We start from the raw sequence: 12,902 nt of genomic DNA on the forward strand, positions 1-12,902 counted from the left end.
TGATTAACTCATTAATCGAATGCTTTATAATCATTAGCCCTAAAAACATTTCCATCTGACCTGGATCAGCATATTTATCCTCACTTCACATAAAGCAAAGAGTATCTTACCCAGTAACCAAGCACCCTACTGGTAAATAAGAGAAACCTAACAAGCCAGAGTTGAGGTAACTCACTAGATGATATAACTGTATTCCCAGAACCTGGCACAATGACTGGTATATGGCAATACTCAATAAACATAAGCTCAAGGAATGAATGAGCAGCAACTTAACCAAAACCAGAACCTTTTGTGTTTTAAAGGACACCGTTAAGAAAGTGAAATGCCGGGCGCCTGGGTGGCTCAGTTGGTTAAGCGACTGCCTTCGGCTCAGGTCATGATCCTGGAGTCCCGGGATCGAGTCCCGCATCGGGCTCCCTGCTTGGCGGGGAGTCTGCTTCTCCCTCTGACCCTCCCCACTCTCATGTGCTCTCTCTCATTCTCTCTCTCTCAAATAAATAAATAAAAATCTTAAAAAAAAAAAGTGAAATGCCAACTCACAGAATGGAGAAAATATTTGCAAGTTACTTACCTGATAAGGGACTTCTATCCAGAATATGTAAATGGCACTTACAACTCAAAATTTAAAAAGACAACCCACTGAAAAATGGGCAAAGGATCTGAACAGACATTTCTTAAAAACAAAAACGCACAGATAAATGGCCAACAGGTACATGTAAAGATGTTTAATATGATTTGCCATCAGGGAAATGCAAAATACACTGAAATACAACTTGATACTCTCTAGAATGACTATAATAAAAAAGACAGATAAAGATGATAAAGATGTAGAGAAACTGGAACCCTCATATATTGTAGGTGACAATGTAAAATGGTGCAGCCACTTTGGAAAAGTTTGGCAGTTTCTCAAAATGTTAATGATGTGGGAGACAAAGACAGAAGAAAAATTATTAAATTTCCTTACTACCTACAGCCCATTGACAAGTCCTTGAAACAGGTAGAGTGACATTCCCCGAGGACTCAACTTCCTTTATGTTGATACTCTGCTAAGGACAAAAGGCAATCTTAGCCCAACCCCCAGGTCCCTGTAAGTCTACTGTCACATATAAGAATTCCTTTGGAAACTTCCTTTATCTCTACCCCTCAGGATACATGTTGGCAATTATCCCCCAAATATATGAACCATTAATAGACATCTGAAGGGTCTCGGACTGAGTTTTTACTAAACAGTAATAAATGACCTTTCCTAACAATAGCTAGCCCCCTCAGGATCCTGGAAACCTTGTTTCCAAAATACCTGGGAGGCTTACATTATCCCTAACCCCTCCCAGCTTGAAAGTATATAATGGGCGACTCCTCAAGACCCCAGTGCAGCTCTTTCTGCCCTCTGGTCCTCGAACTTTAATGAAAGCACCTTTTTGCACCAAAGACGTCTCAAGAATTCTGTCTTGGCCTTCGGCTTGGAACCCTAACGTCTTTTCTACATCATTAACATGGAGTTACCATGCAACCCGGCAATCTCACTCCTAGGTATATACCCAGGAGAAATGAAATCATGTATCCACACAGAAATTGGTATACAAATGGTCATAGCAATATTATTCATAATAGCCCGAAAGTGAAAATAATGCAAATATCCAACAATTAATAAAAAGATAAACAAAATGTGATAAATTCTTATCATAGAATATTATTTGGCAATAAAAAGAAATGAAGTACTGATACAAGCTACAACATGAATGAACCTTGAAAACTTTGTTAAGTGAAAAAGAAGCCAGTCACAAAAGGCCACATACATTTATATGAAATGTCCATAATAGGCAAATCCATAGAAACAGCAGATTAGTGGTTGCCTAGAACTGGAGGGGAGGGAGTCAGGAAAGCTTGTAGGAAAATGGGGAGTGACTGCTAATGACTATGAGGGGTCTTTTGAGGTGATAAAAATGTGCTAAGGTGATGATTGTGCAACACTGTGTGTATATACATATATTAAAAAAAAAACCCACTGCACTGAATTATTGAAATGGGTGAATTGTAATGATATGTGAATTGTATCTCAATAAAGCTATTTACAAGAAAAAAAAGGAAGGAATGGCAGATAAGTATCTAAAGGTACCACACAGTCCATAATGCAACAGCGGCAGCGTGGGAGTTACCTTAATTACCTTAATTAAAAGGAGTCACCCTCCCTTACCGTAATTACAGGTCAAAACTTTACTAATAATATGCTAAATTTGAGGCCTAAAGCTTAAGCAATGATGCAGTAATATGGAAAAGCTTCCAAAGACTGTCTCAAAGAGCAACTAAGAGATTTTTCAAGAAATAATAACCATTAAAAAGTGCCTACACTTTAAGTGTGTTATTAAAAAAAAATTAGATGTTTGGCATAATACCTTTTCATAGAAACGTTTTTCATAGATTTTTTTCAAAGCACACATTTTTCATAGAAACAATGTTATAAATTGTTAGTTACATTCCTACATCTGCCAAGAAGGATGAATAAAATCCAATGGCATTAGCTGTGTAGCTGTACAAGTCAGGAGTGGGAGACCTGAGATTTGGTCTGAATTTTACCAGTTGGTAGAAAACTAGAGACCCTGCAGTTACAAATGAAGGAACTGACCTTGGTGATAGTTAAGGTCGCTGCTTGTTCTTACATAGAACCAAAAGAATAAATTCACCTAATCCATTCATAATTTATAGCAGCATTTCTATGCAAACTGAATTCCAATTTCTAAAATCAGGAAGGTGTCTCCTTTCTGTGGGAAACAAGAGCAGCTCTTCTCTATGTGAGCATGAGCTAAGGACTATTAAGCTATATACATCAGGATACCAGTGACTTATTCTCTATTATTTTTTTTTAAAGATTTTATTTATTTATTTGAGAGGGAGAGAATGAGAGACAGAGAGCATGAGAGGGAGGAGGGTCAGAGGGAGAAGCAGACTCCCTGCCGAGCAGGGAGCCCGATGCGGGACTTGATCCCAGGACTCCATCCCGGGACTCCAGGATCACGACCCGAGCCGAAGGCAGTCGCTTGCTTAACCAACTGAGCCACCCAGGCGCCCCAACTTATTCTCTATTATTATTATAATTTATTACTTATTCTCTATTTCTGCTTCTAGCATAAGAAATCACCCTTTCCTATTCTGGAGTCAGAAAAGACAATTATGAAGGTCAATGTTCAAAGAGTTTCTAATTGGAAGACAAAAAGGCAGGGGAGGTACTTGTGGGGAAAGACAGGAGTCCAAGAGTGCCCTTTGTGTACAGTTGTTCAAGGGGGATCACATGAACTGAAAACAAAAAACAAATGAAGACCAGTAAATCTACAAAAGGTAAACCCAGCAACCCTTATATACATGAACTTTTTAATGTTTGCTTTATAAGAAAGTAACCAGTAATCACTTTCCATTTCCATTGAGTATAGAACAAAAGGGTTTAAGGACGAAGAATTTGAATTTGGCAAATAGCAAATTTTCCTAGACCAATAGAAACCAATGATAAATGTAGGAATGAGTGGCCAAGTCTGGTAGGCAGAAAAATGACCCTCCAAAAGACGTCCATGTCTTAATCTCCAGAACCTGTGAACATGTTAGGGTACACAGCTAAAGGGGATTGAGGTTAAGATCACCAATGATGTTGGGGCGCCTGGGTGGCTCAGTTGGTTAAGCGACTGCCTTCAGCTCAGGTCACGATCCCAGAGTCCCGGGATCAAGTCCCACGTCAGGCTCCCTGCTCAGCAGGGAGTCTGCTTCTCCCTCTGACCCTCCTCCCTCTCATGCTCTCTGTCTCTCATTCTCTCTCTCGCAAATAAATAAAATCTTAAAAAAAAAATTAAAAAAAAAAGATCATCAATGATGTTAAAATGAGGCGATTGTACTGGTTTATCCAGGTGAGCCCAATGTAGTCACAAGGTCTTCAAAAGTGAAAAAGGGGGAAGACAGGTACTGCTGATGAAGGGTAATTGGAAGACAGGCAGGCAGGGACAAGCCCCCGCCCCCGCCCCCGCCCCCGCCCTAAGAGGAAACCATCCTTAAAAGGACTTACACCACCCAGGAAGGAGCCCTCCACCCTTTCCCATATGATAGACAGGTGACAAAAATCTGATTGGATGACAGGTGCAGGGACCGTTAATCAGATTGAAACAGCCCACCAACAAGCCCATAGAAAGCCCTAGACTTAGAAACTCCCGTGGCAACCCCTTTGGGTCCCCTCCCTCCTTGGGAGCTTGTGCTATCACTTTGCTATCGTTCAGTAAACCTTGCTTCTCTGCCCACTACTGTCTGGTCTCCCTCTTCATACTTCGAAGTGGCGTGACGAAGAACCGTGGGCACGGACGGAGAAAAAAATCCTGCAACACTATGATGTGTGAAGGATGGGGTGATATAAGGCCTTGACTTGCTCATGTTCAAGATGTTTGAAAAAGGGGAGCATCAGCCAAGGAATGTAAGGGGTCTCTCGAAGAGGGAAAAGACATGGAAACAGATTTTCCCCTAGAGATTCCTGAAGGAAACCCATCTTTTTCAACACCTTGAATTTAGCACAGCCAGACCTTATGTCAGACTTCTGACCTACAGAACTGTACCATAATACCTGTATTTTTTAAAACCACCTAATTTGTAGTAATTTGTTACAAAAGCAAAAGGAAATTACTATACCTTAAGAAAGACAAACATTCCATTTCTGTAAGCCTTTTAAAGCAAGATGTTTATCTTTTTGATACTTTACAAATGACATCATTTAAAAAAATCTTTGCATTTCTGTATAGTAGTTGGAAGGTCTGTATATTAACATTAGAATCAGATCTCCTATGAAGTCAGACAGAATGTTAAATTGGGTGAACAATGGTAAAGTGGAAAATCTAAAACAGTTTCTTAAACTTTAATGTGTATGTGAACCTTGATAAAGTGAAGGTTCTGATTCAGTAGGTCTTCAGTGGGGACAGAGACTCTGTATTTCTAACAATTTTCCATGTGATACGATGTTACTCCTCAGACCACACTGAAGTAGTAAGTGGATAAAACAATAACAGCCTCCCAGTTTCAGGTCTGAGTCTGAATAATCCCACTCCGCAAATGCCACCCAACAATACACATAAACCTTTCTTGAACTTGGCTATCCTTCAGCCAGTTAGCTTTGGGGGCAACCATATTCTCTAAGATAAAACTCTCCACCATAAAAAATATTTTCTCTATTTAATTCCAGAAAAGCTACCTCCGAAGACCAGAATTTCAAAGTTTAGTGAAAAGTGATTGGCTCTACATACTTACTCTTTTTATAGTTATTTTGGCCTTCAGACCAATGTCTCCAAACATGTTTTCCATCCAAAGAAAAGCACTGATTGTCGACACAGATATGCTCTAGAGTCACAAAGTCTGCAGCTGGAATCCTTGCCTGGCTAATAAATGGTATGAAACCTGGGCAAGTTGCATAGTCTCTGAGCCGCTTTCATCATATGTAAAATAGAGAAATATTGCCTACCTTGTATCATAGTTGAAATGAGGGCATGTTAAGTGCCTACTCAAATGTTCACTATGTAATAGGTCCCAATAAATTTGCTTTCTCTACTCTCTTCATAACTTTAAACCACTTTTCTAGTTTGTACCAAGTACATTTTCCCCTCTCTTATCCTGTAATGGCTCAAGATGTTATGCTGACTTAAAAGTCAATCACCTTATCTGCATTGTCAAATCCGGGATGGTCCTTAATGCACTATCCAGCATACTTCTATTACTTGCCTTATAGCTTCCAGTTCCTGATTTCCAGACTCCTTTCTTCTGTGGTCTAACCTAGGGCTTATTCAATAGAACCTAATGATGGAAATGATCAATTCTGAGCTGTGCAACTGTAGCCACTAACTACAGGTCTCCACTGAACACTTAAAATGTGGTCAGTGTGACTAAAAAACCTGAATTTCTTATTTTAACTAATTTCAATAGCCACATGTAGCTAATAGCTACCACAATGTAACAACACAGGTATATCTGACTACAAGTTCACCAATGGAGAACAAAATGCTAACTGGAAATTCAATTCACCCTTATCTAATATCCATTCTCTTGTTAGAATGATTGCCTCAAACACTATGCAACCATGATAGTCTCCCTGATACACAATTCAAGGTCTTGTGTAAATTGAAAAGCATTTACTAAGAGCCATAATTAAGCATGCTAGCAAATAGGTACAGCAGCTAATTCTTATTGAGACGCCAGGTACTGTACATACTGCTTCACCTAATGTGTGGCACTAAACATTTTCACCTGCTAGGTCAACCAGTTAATCTTCAGAAAACCTGGTGGCCAACAAAGAGGTTTTGAGTTGATATTTAATAGCTGTTCCTAAAGAACTGTGAACAACAGTGTAAGTGTTGGTTTTTAATAGGAGCTACAGGGTATGCTGGAAAGAGAAGATAACGGGCACTGGAAACATCAATTGTGATTACTGCATTTTAGTCATATAATCATACACCTATCAGGATTTAGCTTGTATAAATGTCAACTTTTTCTAATGTCTTTGTCAGCAGACCCATCAAAAACATTTTGAGTGAGGTGCCGTTTACTCGACTACCCAAGTACAGTTGACCCTTGAATAATACCACTTTGAACTGCAGGGGTCCCCTTACACAGATTTTTTTTCAATAAATACAGTATAGTCCTCTAGATTTACTAAATCTTTACTAAAGATTTTAGTAACATTTTCCGTAGCTCACTTTACTGTGAAGAATACACTATACAATTACATAAAACAAAAAATAAGGATTAATGGACTGTTTGTTACAGGTAAGGTCAACAGTATGCTTAAGTTTGGGGGGAGTTAAACACAATTTTTCAACTGCCTGGGATCATGCCTCTAACCCCTGAGTTGTTCAAGGGTCAACTAACTGTACTTCAGAAGTATCTATTGGCTCTACACGTGGAAAACTGTGGCATAGAAAGGTCACTCAAAAGTTGTGCCCCAGGTCATCAGATAATGAGAAATTAGCACTGAAATTCCTATCCCAAGTGGAGATCAAAGGTCTCCAATTGTGAGGTGGTGAGGAGTAGGTTTAGGACGCCCCTCCAAAGACATTTAAGCAGGGGGGAAAACTTCCTAGCTCTGAAGTGGGCACATCTGGACTCTTCAATGGCAGGAAAGAGACCCTAACACACAAACCCTGCAAATCATATGCAAAAGACCTCATGCCATAACTTCATCTACTCTGCACACCTCTGGACACGCAGGCACTATTTTGGGTAAGGAGACGGGTCCGAGGCCATACTTCCCCTTTCTGTACTACCCAACGCTCCAAATGGTTAGCAACTAGATCCCAGAAGCATTTCTTGTCCTGTTGAAAGCCCACAGCTCCCTTCACTTAAGGAGGAGTTATCAGGTGACTAAAGAAGTAGCCCCACGAAAGCAGAACAGCCACCAACCTGCCAGCGAGCGCGGAGGCAGAGGCACTTTCCGCGCCCGAAGGAAGCAGCGGCTCAGCGCGAGAGCGGCCATCTTGGAGCATACCAAGAGGACGAACGTCCGGGGATTGCGGGCAGAGGAAGGGGTGGGGTCTAGGCCGCCGCCCCGCCCCCCTCCCCGGCTCCCGTAGTTGGTGTGGCCCGGGACAGCATGGCCGCCACGGTTCGGCTGCCGAGACGCGGCGTGCTGCGGGCGCTGCGGAGTTCGGTATATCCCCGGGTGGGAGGCTCAGGCTCCGCGTGCTGCCGCTGCCCTCTCGGAGGTATCCGCGGCCTCTGGTCGTGAAGGAGGGGAGGAATGGGCAGGAAGGGGGTTTAACACCTCAGCAGGCATCACTTGGGAAATAACAGCGCCTCGGTCACCCACTGGCCTGGAGCGTTCGAGCTTGCTCTTTCGTCCTCTGGTTGCGTGCGTGTGCAGCCCTGGCTCTGGGTGTCATGGACACCCGTGTGCCTGGGAACGAAAGGACGGCCGGGCTGGGGTCTCGACCTTGGGGCTGTAGTAGTCCCTCAGAGGAGGCGACGCTGTTGTCTGGAAATCTCTCCCCCTTGGGTGTACCGTTCTGCACAATTTGGTAGCAGAGGTCTTAGACTCTGAATTTGGCGCTCCGGCTCTGCCGCTAATAGTCTGAAAGACCTTGTGCAGGTTTCTTCATTTGTAAAATGGTCCCTTAATAACTTTATGGAAATGATTAAATTTGAATATACTGGTGAGTGATAATGAAATACCTAACACTTGGTGTCAGGTATTACTCTATGCGTTTTACGTATATTAATTCCTTTTCTCTTCACAACCCCCAGTGAGAGAGGTTCCCATTCTTTTCTCTATTTACAGGGGTGGAAACAGCTAGACCGAGTAATTAGCCCAAGGTGAGAGGAAAGTGGTAGAGGAGGGATTTGCACTCAGGCCGCACAACAGTACAATCCTGCTGTAACCGTATCTCTGGACTCTCTCCTCGTAAATAGACGATACTTTTTGTTGGTAACCTGTTATTGCCCTACAGAAGAGGTCTTCAGTGAATGATTCTTTGACCAGGCTCCACTCCGTGCACAGCCAAGCATCCAAAAGAAATGTTTCCCAAACTTATCTTTTCTACTAAGCTGTGGTTAGTGATTTCTGATACATCATGAGGATACCGACAACCCAATTCTGAGAGGCCTTAACTCCTGATTTCACAAATGGTAGAACCGGGAATTCCAATGGTCACACTCTAGCTCTTTGCACTACCCTATGTGCTTCCACCTAGATAAACCGAAACTAGATCCACCAGTTTGACGTTTAAACAGTAACCTTTAGTTTTGTTTTTTGTTTTTTTATTCCCTTGTAATCCCATAACTAGATGGGGAATGTATATTTGTCTTTCACTTCCCAGATTCCTCTCAACCCGTCTCCATACAGTTAATCACTAGCTCCTTTCACACACAGAAACAAAACTTGCTGAGAATTTGAATTTTCCGATAGTTTAGAGATGTTTACTTTTCCACCAGGGTGACTTATTTGTAGCTGTCCAGATGGATTATTTATGTTAAGTGAAGATCAGTTATTAGAAAGAGGCAATCAAGTTCTACTCATGTTTTTGCTAAGTATAAGATAGTGAAAATGATTTTACTTTTTTCTTTGATTTTTAGCTAAAAGATACCTACTTACAGATAATATTGTGAAATTAAAAGAATTTCAGCATAAGAAGGTGGCTATTGCGTATCATCTTCCTGGCACCAAAGGTAATTGAATCTGTTTTGTTAATTCTTTCACTGATGTGTTATTCAAGTTTTTTCTCTCTTTATCCCTGTCTGAGAAAAAATTGACATGGATTATTCTTAATTTCCTAGACTACCCTTAAATGTACTTTTCATCTCACTTTCTACTACTACAGAGTCTACCACTCTCCTCTTGTCACATTTCCCAGGATCCCAGAGAAATGCTAAAATTAGTGTTGGAACCAGTTCTCTCTAGATCCATGCCACCCAGACTAAGTATCATGGGTCAGCAGCAGCTGGGAATTTCATAGAAATACCAAACTTGGAGCCCCAGACTATTAATATGCACAGTAAAGTCTGAGAAGAACTGCTTGAGATGATTGGCTTTCACATTTTTGATGCACCTCAGAGTAAAAAGTATATTTTACATAGTATCTCCAGTATACGCATACATATATATACCCAAGTGAAATATAGTGAAACAAAACCATCTCATGTGTGATGCATTTTCTTTTCTTCTCTTTCTTTCTTTCTTTCTTTTTTTTTTTTTTAATATTTGAGAGAGAGTGAGGGGGGGGAAGGGAAGGAGGGACAGAAGGAGAGGAGAGAATCTCAAGTGAACTCCCTGCTGAGCATGGAGCCTGCCTAGGGGCTCACTTGATCCAGTGACCCTGAGATCATGACCTTAGCTGAAATCAAGAGTCGGAAGCTCAACTGAGCCACCCAGGTGCCCCCTGTGATGCATTTTCATATTTTTCTCCTCGGCTGAAAAAATCAATAGGCTAAAACAAAGATTTTTTTTTTTTTTTAATTATCAAAATATTAGTCATTGTTGAGCCTGGGTGATGGACACATGAGAGCATAATGTTCTCTCTCTGTTTTGGGCTATGTTTGAATATCTTTATTACAAAAAGCTGAAAACACACCACCACCCTAGGTCTTACTCCTTTCAGCATCTGAGAAATCTTACTGAATTCATTCCCTCTCTCCTGCACATTTTTTCCAGTACTTTAAATTCCTTTATAAACATAACAAGACTCCTCTCTTTCAGTAACAGTTTAGTTTGTCCCTACTGACTTTTTCAAATCTCCTTACTCTCACCGTCAAATGTTTCTGAGCACCTAAAAAACACTTATTGCTTCTGGCCCTCCAGAAATCACTCTTTCCTCACCTCTCCACTAATCATATTATTACATTATACCACCTGTGGAATGAGAACATAAACTTTAAAAGGGAGAGGGAGAATATGTTCATCTTCAGTATGGGAGACTCAGTCTGGATTTTACCTCAGTCTTCTTTTTACCCGTTTACCTTTTGGAGCTTTGTAAAATTGGCAGAATTAGGGTTCGTGTCATTTTCTAGTTATATCCAGTTGTCATAGTCATTCTAAGGCTGTGACAGTTGTGCATATGTTCATATGCTAAGTGCCAGTTTACTCCATGGTCCGATTGATATTTATAAAATCCCATCCACATTTCTTCATTATAAAAACCCACAATGGTCCTCTGTTCATATACCACATTGTGCACACCTCCCTGACTTTCTAGCTCCTCCATAGTGGGACCTTACCCTTTCTGGAGTTCAGTATGATTTCCTGTTAATCTAGTCACAGTTCTCCCCTTAGCGCTCCCTCGCCCGCCCCATCCTGTGATATTATTCATGCTGATTCTCATACCAGGAATGCTCCCCTCTCCTGAGTTTCTCCCAACCCCTTCCTTCTCCAGCCCCTTCCTTTCTCTCTGGTACTTCTCCACTTCAACCATACCTGGTCTGCTTCTGCCACCCTGATATCTTTTTTCTGTATCATGTGTATAGTTGGTCAAATGTCACCCCCTCCATCACTGTTTTCAGATAGCTTTGTATAAATATATCTTGTTTTCTCAAATAGACTAAGTTCTTTCAGGGCATGAACCATAGCTTAGCCTTCCCTGTGTTACGAGCACTTAAATCTTGATTATTTGTTTTAAAATGCAAATTACATCTCTTGAAGTTTTGGATTCTTAAAGGTTATTAAAAAGTATAAGATATAAAGTCATTCCATTAAAATTTTTTATATTAGAAATTATTTAAAAATAGTTAACAGAATAAATTCACTTAAATCTGACAAGTGACAGAATGAAGATGAGAATAATGTGTATGATTTACTGGCAGTTACTATGTGCTAGGCCCTGTGCTAAGTGCTTAACATACATTATCTCAGGATACCCCAGGAGGTAGCTCTCATGATCCTCACTTTACACGTGAGGAATCAAATCTCACAAACAAGCATCTCCCCATAGCATACAAGTGGCAAAGCCCAGGTCTTTCCATCTGTAAAACCTTCAACCATGATATGGTTCTGCAAATAACGATTGAAAGGTCCACAGCATTAATTTAAAGCAGGTGGGCCTTCTTTTCTTGTAAATTGAGAACAGTGTCTGTCTCAGCTTCCCAATCTTGTGTTTTAATGTGTATTGTACCATTCCTTTAAGCAGCCTTCCTTCAAAGCTCTGGGTCTTAGAGCAAAACCTGTAGACTTTAATTGGCAGCTCACATGCTTCTTTGATGCTGCCCTTGCATCTCACCCCCCATTCTGCTGAGAATCTGGTCCCTTCCTAATGCCAAGAAGCAGTGTTTCCTTTTGGTGTTTGACTGTCTCCATAGTCAGTCAAATACAAGATAGGGAACAGAGATAGAGCGTAATCACCTTGATATGATTCTGTTACAGAGAGTGTTTGCTGCTATTTAGAGGGTAGTTTTTTTACCCCCTGTGCATTATGTAGTTCTGTGTCATGCTTTCTAACAACTGAGTAGGGAGACCAAGATAAATGAGTGGTAGAGTTGAACCAAATGAAAGAGACGTGAAGTATTCCTGAATTGTGTGGGTCAGCCATTGGGGCAAACCCACCTTCACTGCATATTTTCCTTTCACTTTTCCTGCTAGGTACCCTGCCAATTGATGGTTTGGATGTCTTGATTACTTTTTTTTTTTTTTTTCCTAATGGGTCACCTATAGGTACAGTTCTTTGAGGTAAGCCTCTGGTACATGAGTCCTTAAACTTTAATGTGTGGATCACCCAGGTAGTCCAAATTGCATATTCTTGTGTTCCTACCCCCACAGATTGTATGTTAGAAAGTTTTGAGTGGGCCTCTGGCCTGTAGCATAGCTAGTTTGCTTCGTAGACCTTCTGTGACACTGTTCTTGAGGAGACTAGCCAGTGATGGGAGCTACATGGTCATGAGCCCCTCTCAATGCCCCTTTGCAATGTGCCAGGATCCAGCATCCCCTTCTTCTTGAGGTCAGATTCCTGATAGTCCCAATCAGCCTGAGTGATGACCATTATACCATGCTTTCTTCCAGCAACCTATCTGAGAAACATGGAAGAGAAATTGACGCAGAACAAGCTCATCCTGAAGGAGGAGTTGAAAACCTTGCTTCATTTGAGCGATTCCCGGGACGATATGGAACTGGTTAAAAATGTCATTTACAGGTGAGCCATTTCCCTAGAATTCTGCCAGCTTTGGTTTCTTCTCACTCTGTTCTTTTCCCTGAACAATCTCATCCACTTAACAAGGTTTCAGCTGTCACCTGTGCATTGATGACTTTTAAATCTCTTGTCCACATGCCTGCACTGAGCTCCAGACATTTATATTCATTTATCAAACACTTACTGGTTTCCTTCTATATGCCAGGTACTGAGGATAGAAAACCAGAATTCATGCCTCAAGAAATCACCAGCCTGATGAACTCTTCTCCTATGTCCCCTAGGTCTTCA

The 12,902-nt window shown here is 41.1% G+C and overlaps 2 protein-coding genes across 8 annotated transcripts in view; one reads left to right on the top strand and one right to left on the bottom strand.

Annotated features, from left to right (window-relative positions):
* MRPS27 (mitochondrial ribosomal protein S27) overlaps window positions 1-7,537 on the bottom strand; it is a 102,137-nt gene extending 94,600 nt beyond the window's left edge. For both annotated transcript variants that reach the window (XM_064596219.1, XM_045896272.2), the window contains exon 1: window positions 7,411-7,537. Coding sequence is in view for 1 of the 2 variants with exons in the window: in XM_045896272.2 (XP_045752228.1) it covers window positions 7,411-7,483 (73 nt within the window). In the remaining variant the exon portion in view is untranslated. The remainder of the gene's footprint in view (window positions 1-7,410) is intronic.
* Window positions 7,538-7,557: 20 nt separating this feature from the next.
* The window catches only part of PTCD2 (pentatricopeptide repeat domain 2), a 48,987-nt gene continuing 43,642 nt past the window's right edge, over window positions 7,558-12,902 (top strand). For 3 of the 6 annotated variants that reach the window (XM_054512372.2, XM_064596220.1, XM_064596223.1), the window contains exons 1-3: window positions 7,559-7,712; window positions 9,079-9,171; window positions 12,488-12,617. In XM_054512372.2, coding sequence (XP_054368347.1) covers window positions 7,601-7,712; window positions 9,079-9,171; window positions 12,488-12,617 — 335 coding nt within the window. In that variant the 5' untranslated portion in view covers window positions 7,559-7,600. Of the gene's footprint in view, window positions 7,713-8,284; window positions 8,320-9,078; window positions 9,172-12,487; window positions 12,618-12,902 lie in introns of all 6 variants that reach the window. The other 3 variants (XM_064596221.1, XM_054512370.2, XM_064596222.1) reach the window with 3 other exon arrangements.

This window comes from Mirounga angustirostris, unplaced genomic scaffold, assembly GCF_029215605.1.
Source record: "Mirounga angustirostris isolate CCGP_5_RB_7025 unplaced genomic scaffold, mMirAng1.0.hap1 SCAF_7, whole genome shotgun sequence".
Lineage (NCBI taxonomy): Eukaryota > Metazoa > Chordata > Mammalia > Carnivora > Phocidae > Mirounga > Mirounga angustirostris.